Genomic DNA, 21,710 nt, shown 5'->3' on the forward strand with positions numbered 1-21,710 from the left:
TGTGCCCATCCAAAATCTACCTAAAATTTATAGTATAAAATATAAGATAGTGTAATATTTAGTAAATAATAGTGAAATAATATAGTGTAAAAGTATATTAATACTTTTTCTTGAATTATTGCAAAATATTAATCGGTGTTAAATCACATAGTCGTTATGCTAATTTTACCCCAAAATGGTACGGCACAAATATTTAGGATATATTTGCTACAACTGCTTACAGAAACTCACGAAAAAATACGGCATCGTAATTAAAATAATGAGATCTTTACAAGCTTATTTGAATAAATGCCGGCGTTTAAGAAACTGTGAACGATTGGTTCAACGACACAAACGCTGTGGGTTGGGTGCTCCAACATCTCTCCCACGGAGTTAAATAATATAAGAATATCTAAAAAATTAACATGATAAAATTAAAGATCTGGGCATATTTTGCACAAAATAAGTACAGTTTTGTTGAAATTTCTTATCGTCACGCGTCAGCCCAACTGTTTTGCGCTTGTCGAATCAAATTCGATTGGATCGGCCATCTTGTTTGACGTGCTGGAAGTCTTGTACATTCCAAGGAGTCAGCTCTGCTAGTAAATTTTAGTTTGTCAGTATTGAATAGTGATGTTGCTGTTATGGGAGATACATATTAGTCACTGAATTGGCTACGACTTCTGTTCATGTGAAACCTTCCTGAGTTAGTCATCAGAAATCTTTGTGTTGTGTGTGGCCACCAGTAGCATATTCATCGTTGAGCTGTGATGGGGTAAGTAGAATAATCATCCTGTTAAACTTCCAATAACGTAGTGAATTTCCTCTGCCCTTAAATGTGGGCGCTTTTTGAATGTTTAATCATATATCACCTCCGGTGTTTCTTAGAGATCATTTTCTTAATTTAAGGTCATCCGAGTCAGGATCACCAAATTTTGTGGAAATTGAAAAAGGCCCGATCAGCCAGAAGGAAAACAATGACAAAGAGTCCCAGAGTACCATGAAAAAGAAAAAGAAGAAGCACAAGCATCATCATAAACATAAAAAGCATAGTTCAAATAGCAAGGAAAAGTAAGTACGCTAGCAGTTGTAAAATAAATGCCAGCATATGTCACTTATTTAAGTACTTAACTCTAACCTTATAATAATTCTAATGGTAATTAACTTTTTGCCTAGGAAACATCACAAAAAGCAGAAATCGAAGAAAGAAAATGATAGTAGCTGTAAGACAACTCCAAAAGAAGATGAAAGGACGAGTGAAAATAAAAACGTTTTTAATAATGAAGTGAAAATTGTTGAGGAAGAAAGTTGTACAGTGGTAGAAAAGTTAGAGGACGTGCAGAGGAAAGTTTTAAGAGATGATAATCAAGTTAGGTCTGATGCACCAGTAGTTGAAAAAGTGTCAAATAGTAATTCCTCCGCTAAAGAATTTTCTGCTAGCCGCATGCCGAATTCTACTGTAAATAAAACCATAGAAAAGGCGAACGAGCCCGTGGTACAACCGAAGTTGGTGGAGGTAGACTCGGATAGCGATGATAGTTCAATCAAGAACGAAAAGGATTTAGACTCAGAAGACATCGATGTTTCAGTGATTGAAGATGACATGAATCTGGAGGATTTGATGAGGCAGAAGGTAAGGTATTTTATGTTTTAATGGCTGCATGAATATTGAAATAATTTTGATTGCTATGTTATATCTTTACGGATGTTATCGTCTGCGTTATATTATTCCTGTTCAATTAAATTTTTCGGCCATTTAGTGGTACTTTGATACATGTAAACAAGAAGCTATCGTGTCCAACGCCTTGTTTTTATCAGTTTAAGAGCGGCAAGGTGAACCTCTCTCCCAGACTTCATTTGACCTAATTTTTTGTCTCTCCTTATGACTTCTCCCTACATGCTATTCATTTATTGCGAACCCATTGCCATTGACCGCCTCCATTATTTGTCATGAACTTCGCGCAATGCATTTGTGCATTCCCAGCTATATTACCCCTGCTCTATGGTGAAGAATTTTGTTTTAACCCTTTGAAAACATCTGCATTTACATATTTGCTTTATTGAACCCTTTCGTTACTTCGACTTGTTACCAATTGTGGAGATACAAGTAGAAATTTATTTTGGAATCAATATTCCTGCCTCCATATGTTTAAATTACATCATTCTTTTTTTATTCGAAATTCCTCTTGTCCTCTTAATTTAAGGTTATGCAAGGTCGGTCACATTGTTGACGTTTTGTTTTCCTTGTACTCCACTTTGATTAAGTTTTATTAAAATGTGCGTTCATGCGGTACAACCATCTTTTCAATGGGGAAAACATTACCAAGAGATTTCTTTCTTCTCTACTAATATCCAGATGGCATGGGTTCAATTCCCACCTAGGTGGGTTTACCTCCCACCTTGGTGGGCATGGGTGTTTGTAATTGACTTCAATGATGTAAATAGCTAAATTGCAGTCTTTACTTGATTTACATCTCTTTCCTTTTAACGGTAAATATCAATTATTTGGAAGCTTTTTCATTATCATTTAAGTCAGAACAGGTGCATATGGTAGATGTTAGGTTGCCATCCGTTTGGTAAATGTTTTAATTGAATCATGAAATTGACTTATGGATATGTGATAATAATGAGAAACAAGTTTTTTTCATTAAATGTATTATATGTCTGTGTTCATTCACTCATTTGCCTGTGATAGTTCAAACAAAGTACAGGAAGTCCTTTAGTTGGCCATGATAAGTATTTTGTGCATGTTTAGTGACCAAATCAGAGTATGCAATGGAAAAATTAAAAGTATGCCTAAATGTCATCAGCTTTGTTTGTCAAAAATATCAAGGAGAAAAGTGAAAAGCAACAGTGCATTAACTGAGTGGATGAAAATGATAAATTAGTGTTTTGCATTTCACCCAATATGTGAATGTGTTGGCAATAAGGACAATGATGATGAGCTTAAGACAGCCTGTATTTTTTTAACTAAAAGACTATGCTCGTATTTGGAGCAAAAGTTCAGTAATTGCTCTTCATTAACATTTATGTACGAAGCAGTCAAAATTTTCCTGTTTTGTTTTCTTCATGTCCAAAAAATGTATTCCAGACTAAGGCTATATTTTTTTTGTCCTGTATTACATGAGTTATTTTCCTTCAGACACATTTTCCTGTTACTTTTCAGTTATTACAACGAAGAAGTTTCCATTTTTTTTTTTTTCAAAATATGTAGTACCCTTCAGAAATCTGCCATTTTTAGATTTTTCAAGAATAAGATTGTGGTCTTATAAATGCAAGCAATGTTGAATTAAGGTTGTTGTTTCAGTTGGACTAGATATCTGACATTGTTTTACCGCACTTCTCATTGTTGAAACTTTTGAGTGAGCTTACTGTGTAAAGGTAGTTATTTTCCTAAATTAGTTATCACTGACATAAATTGGTAATGAAGGTAATTAATTTGCATACAGTTTACAAGGCAAATTTCTTTTCTTTAAATTAGAATACCTATCCTAAAGGTAAAATTTTATGTTGACAGAATCCCACAGCCCACAAAACCGATGGCATTTTATTTAATACCATAGGTTGTAGGTAACAATACTGATAGTGCAAAGCCAACTTTTGTAGTCTGTATATTTGAAGATAAAGATGTAATCCCATAAGTACCCGACCCAGCAAAGAAAACACAAAAATTTTGGAAAAAAGAAGGAATTCATTTTTCAAAATAATCTCCTTTCAGCTCTATACACTTCCCAGCGATGTTCAATGTGTCTGATACCCTTTTTATAACAATAACTTATCTTACTCCTCAAAATAACCATTAACTGTTGACATCACTTCTTCATGGTTGGAGAATCTTTGACCACCGACCCATTTTTTCAAGTTTGCAAACAGAAAATAATCCAAGGGGCTATATCTTGCAAATAGGGTGCATGAAGTAGCAATTGAAACTTTAATTCATGAATTTTGGCCATTGCAATTACAGATTTGTGAGCTGGTGAATTTTCTTGATGAAGCAACACTTTCTTCTTAGCCAAATGTGGCTGCTTTTGCTTGAATTCTTCACTCCAATGTTGCAATAAGTTCGTCTAATACTTGCTGTTGATAATTTGTCCGTTATCAAGATACTCAATGGATGTTATCCCACGCGCATCCAAAAAACTGACACCATGACCTTGCCTGCAGATGAAACAGTCTTCTTCTTCTTTGAAGCTGGTTCTCCCTTTTGAATCCATTGTTTTGATTGTTCTTTTGTCTCGGGTGTGAAGTAATGGACCCATGTTTCATCCATGATTATGAAACTGCACAAAAATTCTGCTTTCCTACTGTGAAACTTTGCTAAACACTCAATTGAAACATCTTCATGATACTGGTATAGCTCAAGTGAGAGCAAACGCAGTAGCCATCTTGCACACAGTTTTCTCATGTCCAAATTTTCAGTTAACATGCGATGTACCGCACTTTTTGAAATGCCTACTGTCTGCTAGCTCGCAGACTTTCCGTTGACGATCATCCAGTATCACTCTATGGATGTTCTTCACCATTTCTGGAGTCTTCACTTCATTTGGTCAACCATTGCAATGCTCGTCTTGACAGCTCGTACGGCCTCGTTTAAACTCTGCTACCCAATATTTTACTTTTGTAAAAGAAGGAGCGGACCAACCCAGAGTAGAATCCAGTTCAGCTTTTATATTGGTTGGGCTGAGGCCTTTCAAATAAAAGTATTGTATCACATAACAATGACCAAATTTCTTTATTTTCACAAATTCACTGAAAACTTTCACTATTGATGGCTGAAAACAAATAGTAAACAACGTACCATCTTCAAACTTGAAACATGCTTTATAGATTGCGTAAGTGATATTTTTCAGACAATTATCGCCATCTCTAGGTCAGGCCGGGTACGTCTAGGGCTTCCCATGTATGACATCAAAGAATTTTAGAATTTACAAAAACATAAGAATGAGTTTGGTCTGCAATTATCTACAAATTCATGTTTGTATCCTTCTTAAAGTACCATTTCCACAGGTTTTAACTATGAAGAAATATGCCAGAAGAGAGTTTCAGGTACACCCCACATTTGAAGAATACATATATAGTAAAACAAGTTGACTTCAATCTATCAGAAAAGAGCATGCTATATTATTTAATTCTGATGAATGTTAAAACTATAGTTACTTACTCTTAATCAGTCATTATATAAAGATATGGTTATAGAGGGTGTACCATTCAGCTAATTGTTGTTTGTTTTCTGAATGGCCTACCTGTAGGCTATATAAAAGTGGTATATTTATTAGAGTTATAACAGAAAGAGGGTGAGATATCAACTCACTAGAATATTGAAAAGAGCTAAGTAATCTTTACTTAGCTTACAGGTCCTTAGATTTAGGAACAACATTATACTAGTTATAAAATATTAAAGGTCTCATCTATAAGAAGTCAAATGAATTTTTTCCTAACTGAAAGAGGAAAAAGGTTTTGTGTGGCTACATATGCACACATTTAAATTCTTTTTGATTATAAATGATTAGGATATTAATGATTAAAGAAGCATTTGGATAGAATTCACTTGGATATATTATCTGAAGGAATTGCTTTTTGAAAGAAGTTTTCCAGTGTTTTGTAACCTAGACAATAGATAAGGGGTAATACAAATTGTCCAGTTTGGTGAAAGGTCAAAAATAAATTACCAACTTAAGGAGTGGTCTATGGAATGAGTGGATCAGGTAGATGATTCATTGCTGCAAAAGAACTAGGCCATTTTCATTTACATATACCCATGATTTTGAACTAGTTGGCACTAGCTATGTCGTAGCTTGTTCCTGAAAGATGTAAAAAATATTTCCATAACGATCATGTAAATAGTGATGCAGCCAACAAGAGGGAATTTATCAGCCAAAACACTAATTGTCAATCGTCAATAAGATATCAGGGCTTAGTTCATTTGTTGAACAATGTCACTGGTGTGAATACTTGACCTGCTTGTTATCATGAACATTATGTGGCCATTTTGAAGTCTTGGCACCACTGTTTAAACTTTCCTTTTCTCATCTCTATGTCCGTAAACTAAGCACAACTCCTGATTAATTTGGGCCGCTGATGATCCTTTTGCACCCAAAAATCTAATCAGCAATCATTTTGAGCAACAATTTTTGTAGGCATTGTTATCTGCATTCACTAACAGGCAAATGACTATTAAATCAAAACAGAAAACGTTTTGGGCCTGCCAATATTTAAATTTCAGAAATTGGCCCTGTCATTTTGATAATTACATGAAGAAAATTAATTCTTTTTAATTTTGGGTATGCTTAGAAAATTGAAGTTCTTTATAATTAGCAATGGAGTACTTCTTCTACAACATACCACATTTTATACTCGTTACTCATTGCAATTGATGCAAAATGTAAGTGCATATAGGAGTATGATTCATTTGTAAGCAAAATGTCAAATAATAATTTAGTTGGCTATCTAGAACTATTTAATTCGAGTTGATATCAAAGTAACACTGTGGTAAATATGAGGTTCAAAATGGTTTCAATGTATTCATGTGTTGTTCATTAAAATTTTTTCCAACGTAATATGCAGAGCATAATTAAAAATATGTAAACATATAAAGTGCTCTGTAATTAACTAGATTTTACTCAATTTTTCTTCATGCAGAGACAACTAGTACATTCTTCGAATCACTTCGTTGAATTAAAGTGTTCAAGCATAAGTTCAGTAGTAAGCACCCACTATAATAATAGTTATTATTAGGTAATTTACCAGTCAAGGTAGGTTTTTAGATGGACACAGCTACTAAATAAATATTTTGTGATTCCTAACAAAATACAAAATCCAGTATACTACTCTACCTCAGACCCCTCTTCATCTCTGAGTACTTTCTTCCTCCCTTCATCCCGTCCAACATCCCTATCCTGTTCCTTCCCATTCCTCGTTTGCCTAACATTCTCCCCTCTATCACAGTCTTCAACATCCCACTGCCAGTCAATACCCCCTTCATCCACTTTTCCTGCCTCCATAGGATTTTTCCCAACAAACCCCTCTCTTCGCCCACCATACCAAGTACTTCCTCATTTGTTTTCTTCTCTGTCCATTTCACCTTCTCCATTCTTCTCCACACCCACATTTCAAAAGCCTCCAATCTATGTCTATCCTCCTGCTTCAATGATCACGTTTTCATGCCGTACATAGCTACGCTCCATATCACAGTTTTCACGAGTCTTTTCTTAATATCCTTACTCAATGTCCCTGTCATCAACTAACTCATCCTTGTGAAGGCCTCTTTGCCTAGCACAATTCTTGTCCTTACGTCCCTACTACTTTGACCGTGTTGGTCCAAAACACTTCCGAGATACGTATACTGTTCTACCTGCTCCAGTTTTTGCCCTCCTATTTTAATGTTTATCTTAGCCTTTTTCTTTCTAGAAAATTGCATAACCTTTGTTTTATTAATTGCACAAAGTACACATTTAAAAAGAGTGGATTTAAACTAACTTTAAGGGGGAAAATTACCTCCAAAGATCACAAGAGCCAACTGAAGTATGATATAAAAACAACTCCTTTCTTCCCTGTTTCTACTTAAATATAGGTATTTGATGGCCCTTCATTTATTGGGTGTACTCTCTTTCTGTGCTGCAAACCTCTCTATTTAGAGTTAAACGCCATCAACAACTTAGTGTATGCATTTCATGGTTTAAATCTCACCTATGAGTCCACTAAAATAGGAAGATGATGAGTCTTGAACTCTCATTTTTAAATCATTGTTTTTATGTAGTTTAGCTTTAAATTTGACTTAAGACTGCTTGTTTGTGTGTTGCAAAAGAATGAAGAGTCATTATTATATAATCATTTTGTTACATTTTCTATGTTTGCCGACAGAATTACACCTTTCCCTTTAGGTAGCATTAATTGAGCTTCAGAGGTGATATAGAGAACCAATATGTATGTTACTTCCCCATTATGGCTATAGAAATATATTTGTGTAAGATTTTATTCTATAAAAATGGCATGATGCTACAAATAGAATTAAGTAGAACCTATTAAAATGACTTTATGAACACATCTTACAACCAGTAAACCAGTCCACCGACAAATTGAAATGAAAAAATAGTAACTTTGTGGTTCCACTGAAAATTTCTTACGATATGACCTGGGTTTCAACATTCAATGTCATCTTCAGGTAACGACTCTTACAGATATCCATCTATATATTCTACACTTAGGTATGGGCGGGGAGATGAGAAGGTTGGTAAAATAGTAACAAAGGTACTATTTTTTCATTTCCTATATGAATCGATTCCATTAAGTTACGCCAGAAACCATCAATTCTGAAAAATAGATCTAGAACAAAAGAATCCCTTAAGCCTGTACCATAGCATGCTAAAATTATATTTTATGAACCTGATATAGCTTGCTAACTTTGAACGAGCTAGTTCCTAATATTTTAAAGGTTTTGTTATTCTAGGTAACATTTAATTTGTACTGTTTTTCACTCAATTAAAAATGTCCAAATCAACTTAATTAGGTAATAAGGGAAATGCCAACACCCTTCCTTGTTTTTCCAGTAACGTAATGTAATTAAGTTGTTCCAATTTATATGATTACTCACATGCCCCCCTATTGCTCTTAAAGTGCTGGAGTTTTCGTGAATCATTTTTTTAAGTATGGTGGTGGAATGTTGTATTCGTCAATTAGAGATTCTTCAACAATGTTATAATTTTATTCAAGGCTCTACTTCAAGCAAGGCTTGGTGCTTACATGTCAGAAGAAGACGACGATGGAAAGTCAACCTGTAAGAGTAGTAAACCTGATCCAGAAGTTATCAGTATTCATGATGATGACTCAGATCCAGTCCATAGGCCAGCAGATAGAAGACCTGAAAAAAGAAAGAGAAAATACAGCAGGTTAGTCCATGTGTGTGTTTAAGCAACTAGATTAAAATTAGCTATCTTGTATGTCCACAGATTAAAAAAAAATATTTCATTGTTAAATTTAATGTATCATACCTCCCAGCCCATAAGATGTACTTTTTTTACTTCAAAATGTGGTCTAAAGTCAGCTTGCATCTCATGGGCTGGGAGTATACTGTAATAACTTTGACCTTTAAGCACAAGCTGATTTGCCGGTATAATACTTACTATTAAGTATTTTTTACATCATTAGGCATAGGAAGTGGTCACCATTGTTACAAATATTAATAGCATTACTGTTATGAGTCAGTAGTAAGCATCAGAGTTTTAATTGAAATTGTTGCATTGAAATGCACATTAGCGGATGACTCCGTTAAAAGTTACTGTTGCGGCATCTCCCGCAGTTTCTTTGGAATTTGTTGCAAGTTCTTCTTAAAAAACTCAAATAAATTGTAAGTATACACTGTAGCTCATTTAGTTACATCTCACATATGATGCTGCTGTGAAACTGAAATGGTTTGGCCTAAAAGGGTTGTCACCTCTTTGATAATAGATACATGCATAGTATCTCTCCTGATAAACCTGGAGTCTATAGGCATTCAACCATAAGTAGTATGAAAGTGTCATAAAGGTATAGAAAATGGTTGCTTTTAACACAAATTTAGATGATATCAAAATAATAACAAACTAAGCATCTTATAAAAAGTTAAAATGATAAGATTCTCATGGAATCGTAACTGAGAATATTGTCTCACAGTAATGTATTTAAACTTGAAGTTATGAATTACGTTTCAGAAAATGGAAACAAGGCAACTGAAAGGCATATTCACCCACCTCCAATTTAGAATACGATGGGAGAATAGAGGGAGCAGAAGGTGGATATAGTAAATGCACCAGATATGTGTAAAAAAAATCATGTTCATGTGCTGTTTGAGTGGCCAAAGCTTAAGGAGCATGTTAAGAACTGGATAATAAATCACAGGAAGTACAGGATTACTATTTCAACGAAACTGATTTTAATTGCAAGAAAATAAGTGATAGGTATGTCTATTGCTGATATCTTGCGGACATCATGATGCAAGAGAATTGCTCTGTGAGAAATGAAGAGAAATGCTCTGTGAGAAATGAAGAGAAATGCTCTGTGCCTACATACCAGATGTGTAATAACACAAAATCGGCCCCAATAACACAAAAACGGCAGCTTGATATGAAAGAAAGGGTGTAAGGTACTAATTCATGACATCACACTGACTGAAAGAATGAAACTTCTGTCAATTTGAAGTGTTCGTAGATCGGAGGCTTTCGCAGCTGTTGAGAGATTCAGAGGTGGTTCTCAGGTTAGACTGCATGAGAGACATTTTGAAGTGTTTGTGATTGAAAAAGTCCTGGCAGATAGTTAAAAATGAGACTATCTTTTAATGTATTTCTATGATTGTGAAATTAGCAATTTGTTACTTGGAAGTGAAGAGGACAAGTGACAACTTCATTGAAAATAACTTCGAAAATGATTTAGTATCAACGACAGAGAATTTCTGGGGTTCTACTATGAATAAACGTTTTTATATATGTAGCTGTTAATTTTTTAATGGAGCAATTCAATTTTCTTTGTATTACATGTTAACATAAAAATATTTTGATATTTTTCTGTCTGATCGAAGTATTTTTTGTCAATTATCATTGGAAAAAACTAACATTGCATCTTACGGATGGAGATAAATGTTACAGCAGAACCTCCCTTAATTATCACCTCGGGTAGCAAGTAATTTGCACAATGATCAAAATATTGTGCTCAAGAATCGCTCACATAGCAAGCGATATTTTGCATAACAAGTGACGAGGAGAGTGGTATGCCTGGAGTGATTGCGCTGGGTGTTTTATGTTTGTGTTCAGCGCAAGTTCTACAAGAATCTAGCTACTGATCGAACATTCGTCCAAACTTGTTCAGGCATGTTATTTGTTACTTTTCATGCACAGTTAAATAATATTTTATGAATAGTTAAGTTTTCCCCAAAGTTAAAGCCGCAAGAAGATGGTCAAAGGATAATTAAAATAACTGTAGAAATAAAAACTAAAATCACTTAAATGCAAGAACGAGGTGTCAGCATAGCCTATCTATCACATACATACAATCGGTCGAGATCATCAATTTGTATTATCCTCAAGAACAAGGAATAGCTGAGTCTTGAAGAGCTTATGGAGTTGCATTGTGTTTCACAGAAAAAAGTTGTGGTGGAGAGTTGTCTAAGGAAGAGGGGGTAACAGCAAAGCAATCATTTAGCGCTATAAGAGAAATGCTGAAAGCATTTGAAACTGTTGCATCATATATTTAGAAGCATCACCCTAATATGGTAATTGTTACGAATATATGTGATGATATTGGTGTGTCACATTTTCTCAACATTTTGAAGATTCGGCAAAAATACATGTTTCTCAACAGTTCTCTTCTAAAAATAATTAGGTGTATTATAAATAAAAAACTAATTATTTTAATTTGTTTTTCATACAAATCTATTGTGTATCCTAGGTAGGTTCATTCTACGGTAGAGGAAGAGATGAAGATTATAATTCTGTTGCATCATATATTGAGAAGCATCACCTTAATGACACTGGCTATGCACGCAAAATATTTATGTAATGATAATACTATGTCATATTTGGAAAAAATTGAAGAGTCGGTAAAAACAAATGTCTCTCGTCAGGTTTCTTTTTAAATGAATAATGAATGTATCATAAATAATAATTATTTCGATTCCTTATGTTTTCTATGGATCAAATTCGCATGCAAAGTGGCTTCATTCTGCGATAGAAGAAAAGATGAACATGTACCACTATCTTAAATAATGTCTGTATAATTTATATATGAATATAATGTCGAATAAACCTTCCACAATTTATTTTTTTGGCATGGAATGCATTGGCGTATTTTAAATTAACTTTATAGAAAAAATGACTCTCTAAATGAGTGTTTCTTTTAATGAGAAAGGTTGGGGAATGGATCACACTTGTATAACAAGGTTCCACTGTATATGGTTATTTGTAGAAAGAAAGTGGTGGTCGTTTTTTAAAAACTGGGCATTATAAACACTGTTAATTTAACTTTCTGTTCTCTTTTAAGGAGCAGGAGTAAGGACAAGAAATTAAGGGTGGCATCCAAGGATGAAAATTCAAGGATATCCCGTGTGGAAGAGAGATATAAAAGTAAAGAAGATTATACTGACAAAGATAAAAGAAGTAGATATGTATCAGAGGGTCAGAGAGATATTAAAAGATCTAGAGATCATGACAGCTATAATAGGAAAAAGACAGATGACAGGGGTAAACCTGATGAGAGAAAAATTGATGATAAAAGGAAAAGTGATGATAGGAATAGGATGTTTGAGAGATCTCGTGAAGACAAAAGGAATGAGGAGAGGAAGACTGAAAAAAGTAGAATGGAAATGTCAAGAAAAGGTGAAAATCAGAGATCGGCGGACCAATCCTCTAATAAGAGGAGAAGCAGTTACAGCCCTCGAGGAAGAAGTCGTAGTAGAAGTGCTCGTAGGAGTGAATCATTAGCTAGGCGTGATGGAAGCCCACGAAAAGTTAATCACAGTCAACGGGCTAGCCCAAGAAGAGTCAGCCCACGGAGAGCTAGTCCAAGAAAGATGAGCCCTCGAAGAAGCAGTCCTCGAAGAATGAGTCCTCGTCGTGGAATCAGTCCCAGAAGATCTTACAGTAGAGGCAGAGATCGGGGTAATGATCGAGATAGGGACCAAAGGGACAGAGATCGAGACAAAAGACATCGGAGGTCAAGGTCCATAACTCCGAGAGGCAGAGATCGACGACATCATTCCAGTCGGTTTGTACATTTATCTCTAATTTTTAAGTGCTGCTCCAATATGCGGGGTAATTATGTATTATTCTTACAGAAGATTGGCAGTAACACTATATTGATTAGCTATGGGCACTGGGTTCATTTATCTGCATTTGCATCTAAATTCTGCGTATGCAGTGACAACTGTATAGTGTATCTGTGCAGCTCTCTAGCTCACTCTTCCATTTTTAATTGAACCGTAAGACATCTTGTTCATTGTTTTTACCCGTATGGGTTCACTGGGGCCATTTAAGTGAATGAGGGCTTCATTGAGGTTTAGTCATTTCAGGGTGGAAGTTAAGCTGGGTCTCTTTTTTTCACCACAGTGGCAATAGCCAAGGCAGGGTTGAAAAAATATTTGTTATTATTATGATTACCCTCAAGGTATTTGACTGGGGATGAATTATGTTCTCAAGGGAAATGTAGAGCATTTGACAAAAAGGAAAAACAGTGTATGAATTTTGTCCCCTGCGTTCAAAAATATTTTGACACTTTAGGCTATGGCCGCTGAAGACATATCCAGCTTCAATCTGATGTTAGATATTTATATTAATTACACTATTGAAATGTTTTAATGCACCACCAATGCAATGCAATATCTCTTATTCAAGTCGAGACCTTCAACTATAGGTAATGATGCACTGGTATCTTCATCAACCTCTATGGGTAAGTCCTTAAAAACCTTGTTTAACCTATGTATGGCATACATTTGGGTAACCGTTAAGTATATGTGAAAATGAGGTTAGATTTCTAGTTCTACACAACTATTGCAATAACTCACATAACTTTTTACTAAATGTCAGAAAGGTTATCTATAACTTAGGATCTGAGTTACCATAATGTCATAATTGTTGATGCATTGGTTGTGTATTAGATGAAGTTGACTTAATATTTCAACTTAATTCCATTTGCATAATTTAAGCAATTTACCATATTTGAAGCCCTGGAAAATCTCTGATTTTGGGAGTCATTAGAAAAATCACAGGATGTCCCATGACTTGATTTCTCAATGGGTTAAGTCAATTGTTTTTACAATGAATTGTGTGAAATTGAGTTTATAAAAGTTTTGTATACATTCACACCACTGTCTTATCTAAATTTGTGAATAATTTAAGAGACACGGATGTGATCCGATATGGTGTGCTCCCATCAGTGCCTTTCTACTTTATGGTGATGTGGTACAGGAGCATATACCCTTGCATATATTCCTGGGAGTCCTCAAGTTAATGGATACCTTAAAATGCCTGTTCGAGTGTACTGTCTTTTTTCTCTATTTTCTGACAAAAATTCCATCTTTTTCCAGATTTTTTCTTACCATTCTCACTTAACCAATAAAAATTTACAAAAATTGAAGCATTCATTGCAATTGTTATCATAAGTTGTAAATGGTAGAATATAAATCTGTTTGTATGGTATTTCGTCTTAACACCTTGTTCCTTTAAAGCCCCCAAATTTTGAAGTGTAAGAGGGCATATCAATGCTTAACTGGCTGAAGCACTCAGCCAGACATCAAAGGATCTGGATTAGAATCCTGGTCAAGGAAAATGATTTTACAGTTAGAAAATTTTGCTTTTTAATGCATATTAGCGGAAGACTGATAAAAGTTGCTGTCGCGGCATCTTCTGTAGTTCTTTGAATTTGCTAAACTTTTGCTGATTTTGAGGTTAAGGAATGTGTGAAAATGACAGTCTCAATATTTACTAATTGTGAACAGATACTTAGGTAGGTCCATTGGTTGCAATCAGTATTTTACACTTTTATTTCTTGGTGTGATTTTTATAAATGAGTATTCAAGTGGAGTTTGCAGTGTGGCTTAGGCCTATTCATACTTAAAACTCCTGCAATTGGTAACTTTGAGAGACATTAGTGGTCTTCCAGTAATGCTCAGTTGACTTGAAATCTTTCACATACAGTATTTCATTTGGATATGAATTGAGCAGTTTCTCACCTATTAAATATCAGAATAAGATATATTTTGCATCACATAAGCTAGAGGTCAGAAGATAATTACACCGTGTATTTATTGTAGTGCTAACCATGGCAAACTTAGTGTTATAAAGACTGTAGTAAATGCATCTCTTTTCTCACTTGGAGATATTTTTACTGCATTCTCTGGATGATGCATCAAGAATTTTCATATTTATTTATTCAGGTATCAACGTGGCAGAGGAGGCGAAAGGAGTGATAAATTCAAGGATAGCCTTTCTGAGGGACTTAAAGCAGAAAAATCGTCTTCGGAGGAGGAGTAAGAACCTTTTCAGCTATTTATGTTTATGATATTGATGTTTTTTTTATTTTCTGAAGCAATTTTTTCATATATTATATTTCTCACTTGCTTGTATTGACTGACCAACTCATTCTTAAAGCTTTGTCACAATACTATACTTTTTAGGCTGGTGATATGAATTTTTTTAAACATTATTTGCATTGAAATTTCCATCAAGTAAATGTGGTAGCTTATGCTTTTTTACTTTCGCTTATTGTGCTGTGTGCAATAAATAATTTGAAAACTGCTGTTAGTCACTATGATGTTTGATGCATGTCTCTTTGTGCAAATCATTGGAAATGTGGATTGTAATACTTAACATCGGAGTAATGAGTATAAATAAGTTGAGTCTGTAAATACACTGGTCAAAATGTGGGGTTGATTGCAATTTATAGGTGTTTGTTTTCCTGTCTCACAGTAAAAACCAACAGAATAAAACTGAGGAAACCCTTTATAAAAATTTGTGAAATAAAGTCATACAAGCATGCAAAAAGGTCAAGGAAGAGTGGATAGAAACCTAATGCAAGGAAATTGCCCATGAAATGCAGTTCTACTACATGTGAATCTTAATGCACAATACTACTAGTAGACTTCATCTTCCTGAATCATAATTTTCCAATTTTGCCTTTCCCTTAGGTGGTAATTTAATTCAAGCCAAATAGTGAATAAATAGATCTTGTCTTTTTTTATCAGACTGAATAATGTGTGAAGAAATGCCGAACACCCAACAGAAACTTCTGTATCCAATTTTCTCCAGAAAATTCACCTTGTTTAATTCTCAAAGTTACCTTTTCTTTTACTGCTAACCTTCTTTGTTGCCATTGTCGAAAGTTACTTCAGTTTATTTGCCAGAAGATATCATAATCATTTGGTGCCTAAGTATATCTAGAGTCACAAAATTGCATGAAAAGAATTAAACATACATATTAAATATATTTGTTGCCCTTGCGAAATGTGGGGCATTTAGGTAAGTTGATGGTTTATGTTTCATATAATAATAGTTCATTCATAATTTCAAATTTATTGGTGGCATATTACAGTGCTACCTCTTCTAACCGCTTAATAACCTACCTGCAGTATATGACCAGACTCAGCATTATTTGGGAGTCTCGATTAGCATGGATTCACTGTTTGATAAAAAGCTGGTTATAATTTGTGTCCTTTATTATTCTCTCTTTGCATGGCTATGAGTTCAGAGAATTGTGGCATGATAACTGTAGCCCCCAAAAATCTATAATTAAACTTGAAGAAGTTGCAGTCAATTCATTTCGTATTCATTATAAATGACTTCTTGTTAGGGTTGCAGCATTATAGATAAGTGGATATGTGATAGTCTTTCATAATCCATACTGAAAATTAAGGTTCCAATACATAACTTACTCATGGAGAATTCTGCCATTAGTGCTCTTTAAACCTCAAAGGAAAAATAATAATTAGTTAATTGTTGCAGTGTGCTTAATGTGTAATTGATTTTCTTAATTTTTTTGGATTTATATTCTTGACAAACTTATTATATTTTATTTAAATTTCATTAGTGTCAAACTTTCATTTTTCATCCTGGATCTTTCATAAATATTTACAATTAGTTCGTCTGATAGCTTTAATGGATTCCCAATGTATACAATCAAAATACGGTGTTGTTTTTTCCTATTATTATATTATGAAAGAAACTGTTCTGGGGAAATTTATTCTCCGACTATTGTAATTTAATGTATAATTTGTAACTCTGTGCCTATTTGTTTTGGTGTTTCAGTATTGCTGATATTAACATTGATGAGGAAGAAGAGGATGTTGAAGCAATAATTCAAAAAAGAAGAAAACAAAGAGAAGAATTACTAAAGGTACTAATTCATCAAATTTTAAGTCATGAGACTCCTTTGAGTCAATAGTGATGTAATAAATTCTGTGTTGTGCAAATGAATCAGTGCAGAGCATCCCTGTTCTACAGAGCCACTCAATTTATTTATGATAATCCAATCTTAATAATCTATCAATTCATGCATACATATGCTGAATGCCATGTGCACTTCGGTTACAAACTGCAGAAACCAAGGTGACAAATAAACTATTGTTTAATGCATTACTAATATCCTGCTCAACTAATACCTGAACACATCTGGACTGACAGTGATCATGTTTGATCTTGTATCACCTGACTATCATGATGCTACTCACTGCCCGCGTAAGGCAAAAAGGCAAATCTCTCTTCAAACTTCATGCATTCATCGTTACCATAAATGTCTGATTGTGACATGATATATGGCTGTATATGGGTTGTATCTTCCCATTATTTCCACAGTCAAAAAGTTGTTGTTGTTGAAATGCAAAAATTAAATCTAAGTAGCACATACTCACCACCAGTTATCTCAGTTCCTGATTTCGTTCCTTTAGTTCAATCATCACATTATTTACAAGGTCTGTTATTATTACTTGATTTTGTTAGTTACCGTTTTATCATGCGTATTGCCTTCAAAACACAGCCCTTGGCTGTTAATACCATGCTCCCAAGGTTTTTTTCAGCTTTTGAATGCCACCTGGAATGCTTCTTTCAGGATAGCTCTGCGATACCATTTTGTTGGATGTTTTCATTAATTTCAAATCGGGGTCCTTTCTGGGTGGAATTTAATTTAGGAGATAGGTAAAAGTCTGCTAGAGCAAGAATGAACTATCAATGAAGTGTGTGCCGGTGTGTTGTCGTGATGAAAGCACCAAGACTTGTTTTTCTACATTTGTGGTCTCTTCCGTAACATGGCATGCCTTAACCTTCTCATAACCTCTATATACAGTTACTCATTCACTGTTTTTCCTTTGGGGACATGTTCATAATGAATAATCCCTTCCCAATCAAAAAAAATGATCAACATTGATCGTGACATTGGGGTTGTGGGGAAGGTGTCCCCTTCCACTGTGAAGCCTGGGCTTTAGTTTCTATGTTATAACCACATTAATTTCATATTTTGTCATAAACAGGGAATATTCGCTTTATATTTTACTGCTTATTGTATTAGCAGTCTAGATTTGTCTTTAGTTGTTCAATGGTAATACCGGGACATTGTTACATTATTTTACTCAAGAAATGTACCTTATTTAAACCAAGTACCTTGTATGCCTGAATATAAACCGACCCCAGATTTAGGCAGGCCTCCTTATATATTTCTTTCATATTTTGGAAAAAAGTAATTTTTGAGAATTTTGTGCTCAAGCTTTCTGGGCATCTATGGGCTACCTTGCATATTTTATTCATTGAATTTTTAAAAAGATAACATGAGAAATAGTGGTAATTATTAGCATTCAGGTAGGTTTTTAAAACAAATTTAAATTTTTATGCTCTCATTTTAATTGCCCAAACCTGTGCAAGTCAGTAAATTACATCTGCTAATTCAGTTCACTTAAAATGAGAACCACCTATAGTGTATAGCATTACAGTCACTCTCTGAGGCTTCTTTCTTATGAGAGATTTATTTTTTAGGTAGGAAATCAAAAGCAGAAGAGCTCCTATCTAAAGAGTACAGCATATGCTCTGAGGTTCCGCATTGTCTCCTTGATTTTAATTTCATTCCTTCAAAACCATGTCCTAAGACAGTTGCAAGAGTAAAATAATGAATATCATTGCTTTGGTCATCCTCTCTTACTGTAGAACTTCTACAGTTGCATTTTCTATGCTAGACACATGTTTCACAAATAATTGCATTTTGGATATTTAGTTCATTCTATAAGAAGTTTAAAAAAATATTTTTAATCAACAATCCTGCTTGTTGTGCCTTTCTGTTCCATTTTCAGATGAGTAACAGTTTGTGATGTTGGTCCAATCATTGAAGAACGAGTCTATATTTACAACATTGGAATTCAAACAGTGAAGCATTGAAATATTCATTGAATTATTAGTAAGCATGTGTTTAAATATAAAAGATGAGGTGCTGTCCTTGGTGCAAGACTCAAGTGAAATCTTCGTAGATTTTCTACCAGGTCTGGGATTTAGCTGCCTGGCGGAAAATCCATGAATACTTCACTAGGATGTTTTTAAACGATGGCCAAATTTTAATAGAACTTGAAAATTGAATAGGAAAAATATAAACAATAGTTGTCAAAACAAACTTAATAGAAATTTCTATAAATGTAGTGAAACTTTATGGTACAAGTCATGGCTATACAAAATTGAAAGAATATTTTCTTAGGCCTGAAATTAAGCTGATAGTAATTTAATCATATTGAACGGTGGTGAAAAACATTTGCTTTCATTCGAGCAAAAAAAGGTATATCCCATACTAGTCTAATGTAACTAAGGTGAATTATTATAAGAATAGGATTTGTTATAATTTATTTCAGAGGCTAGGAGCAGTTAGTGAAGATTCAAATATGTCCATCATTGGACCTTCAGGCCCTAGCAGTCCTTCTGGGCCAAATACGCCAATGGAAATACCATCGGAAGAGAATAGTCATCACAACAACTCAACGACCTCTCAAGATGTAAAGCTAGAAGATACAATTCCCTTTGAAAGTAAATCAGAGGAAAGTGAAGTAAGAGATACAAAAACTGCTCAAGATGATGAATGCACAAGCAATCCTCCTGAAGATAAGGCCAGCAGGCAGGATAAATTAGATAAGAAAGAGGCACCACATCAAGCCAAAAAGAATGAATGGGATATGTTTGCTGAGGCTGATACCTTTGGAGGGGATTTTAATGTAAGTTTTTGACTATCTAGCCAAAGCTTTTATTTTTAAATATTAATTGACCACAGAATCCACAATTTTATAAATTTACAATTTACATAAAATCCTTTCTTTATTTCAAATCAAACCTTAAATAAATATATGTATATACATTTCTTCCCTCAGCTATTGTGATAAATTTAATTATTTTGTGTGATGAAAAGTTAACATTGACCTTAAATGTCCTGTGTAGATTGTCCATTTTACATAAGATTTTCAATTTTAAAAAATGGTTTGGATCAGAAAAATGGTTCACGAAGATTGTTTTTTGTGGTAAATGAAAGTAAATGATCTAAATTTTAATGTGCTAAAATTAACGTTTTCGTAAAGTACATATTTTTGAAAGATAAAAAAATAATTTTTTGGGGGACAAATATGAATTTGCCGAATACATAGTACTTTTTTTCTAGATTGCACTAACTAGTCCTAAGGCAATAATTCAATAAAATAAAGTAAATCTATTTACTCAGGAAACATATGACTTAAATATACGTACTGTGAAGCCTCAAATCTGCATGCCCCAAATTGTAATAATCTGCAATTTTACATGTTTTTTTGGACTGTCCTCCATATAATTCAATGCAGAAATCTAAAATTGACGTTTATCAGCACACAATGTATACAGAATCTCACTATGCCATTGAGATAACTAGTAATTTTCATTATGTTTCCCATGATTTAATGTGTAATGGCAATTTTTAATTTTTATGTTAACTATGCTGCTTCATTAAAATTAATGTTACCAATCAATTATTTCATTTTAATAGTGATTTGAATTATATTAACTAAATAACATAAGTTTTGATAAGAAATTATTCAGTATTAATCCTGGCCCATGAAAGTGATGAGGACATTGAAAAAGTAAAAGTCTTTCATGTCTCCTTGAGGTAATGAATGGTTTGGAAACTTCAGATTACATGATTGGTAAAGGACAGTTAATGGTTAATTTATGGTAATGGTGTTTTATTATTTTCTTGACAATTGTAAAATTCAAAAAGTTCAAATATTTTTTAGATAATTGAATAAAATTTTGGTCGTCATCTCTGGTGATCTTGCTCTCTTTCTCAGGCTTAGAATAATATGTGTTAGTATCCCTATCCAATAGTCTCTCTGCAGTGGGACTGTTGGTCTGTTTTGAAGATATCCCCTGTCAAATTTATGAGAAAATTTGTGGGTATCCCCTGTCAAATTTATGAGTAACACTTCCTTGCATTGAATTCTCTGTGCTGTGTTCGATTGACATGATGTTTGTGTAAACATATAACTTTTTCTTGAACTGCCAGATCTCTCTATTTTGTTTTAAAATATTGTTTTTTTTTTTAATTTTGAAGTATATGATACTTTAAATGTTCTTATTTTCATTAGTTGGTCCGATCAATGTCTCACAATTTTCTATAGTCCTTATAGTGTAATTTTCAAGCAGTAAAACAATGAAGCCTTCAGCTAACACTACTTTCATGCTACTTTTTAGCTAAGGGGTGCTCTCAACCTCCGGACCTTAAGCTGTTTTTAAATTCGGCTGCCTCTTAGTCTGAAACCAATTGTTCTCCATTTAGAAACATATTGAAAATTGCTCTTTGCTGGTGTCCTTATTCAGCCAAAGGTGCATTTTATTCATTTACCTCTTAGGAGGGAAATATAGGTATAACAAAAGATTCTTCCATTATATTTTGTTCTATTTACAATTCATTTGCTGAAACTGTGGTGTATTGATATTTAACAGAGCTGCGGATTTACAAAAAATCAATAAGACCTACTTAATTTAGTGAAATAGAATCCCAGTTGTCATACAGTTTGCTAGGTTAAAAATTTTTCTTGACATTTTCTTAGTCATAAAAATGTATGCATATGGGGTTTGAGGAAATCTACAGTGTATTTCGCTTTGTTTTGCATTTACTGAAAGCCTCCACTACCCATAACCAAGGGACATAGTTGAAAAAACTGTGGTTTACAAGGGAAACCTGTACTTAAAAAGGTTTAGAGTTTTTAATGAATTTTTTCATGTACCAGA

At 34.0% G+C, this 21,710-nt stretch overlaps 1 protein-coding gene across 1 annotated transcript in view; it reads left to right on the forward strand.

Annotated features, from left to right (window-relative positions):
• Positions 1-507: 507 nt before the first annotated feature.
• Positions 508-21,710, forward strand: part of LOC139699855 (serine/threonine-protein kinase PRP4 homolog) — a gene marked incomplete at its 3' end in the record, with an annotated part of 40,021 nt that continues 18,818 nt past the window's right edge. Inside the window, exons 1-8 of the mRNA XM_071598277.1 lie at positions 508-754; positions 889-1,050; positions 1,156-1,612; positions 8,689-8,864; positions 11,986-12,708; positions 14,876-14,968; positions 16,743-16,830; positions 19,316-19,672. Coding sequence (XP_071454378.1) covers positions 750-754; positions 889-1,050; positions 1,156-1,612; positions 8,689-8,864; positions 11,986-12,708; positions 14,876-14,968; positions 16,743-16,830; positions 19,316-19,672 — 2,061 coding nt within the window. The remainder of the gene's footprint in view (positions 755-888; positions 1,051-1,155; positions 1,613-8,688; positions 8,865-11,985; positions 12,709-14,875; positions 14,969-16,742; positions 16,831-19,315; positions 19,673-21,710) is intronic.

Source organism: Hetaerina americana, unplaced genomic scaffold (genome assembly GCF_022747635.1).
Source record: "Hetaerina americana unplaced genomic scaffold, ioHetAmer1.1.p SCAF_921, whole genome shotgun sequence".
NCBI lineage: Eukaryota > Metazoa > Arthropoda > Insecta > Odonata > Calopterygidae > Hetaerina > Hetaerina americana.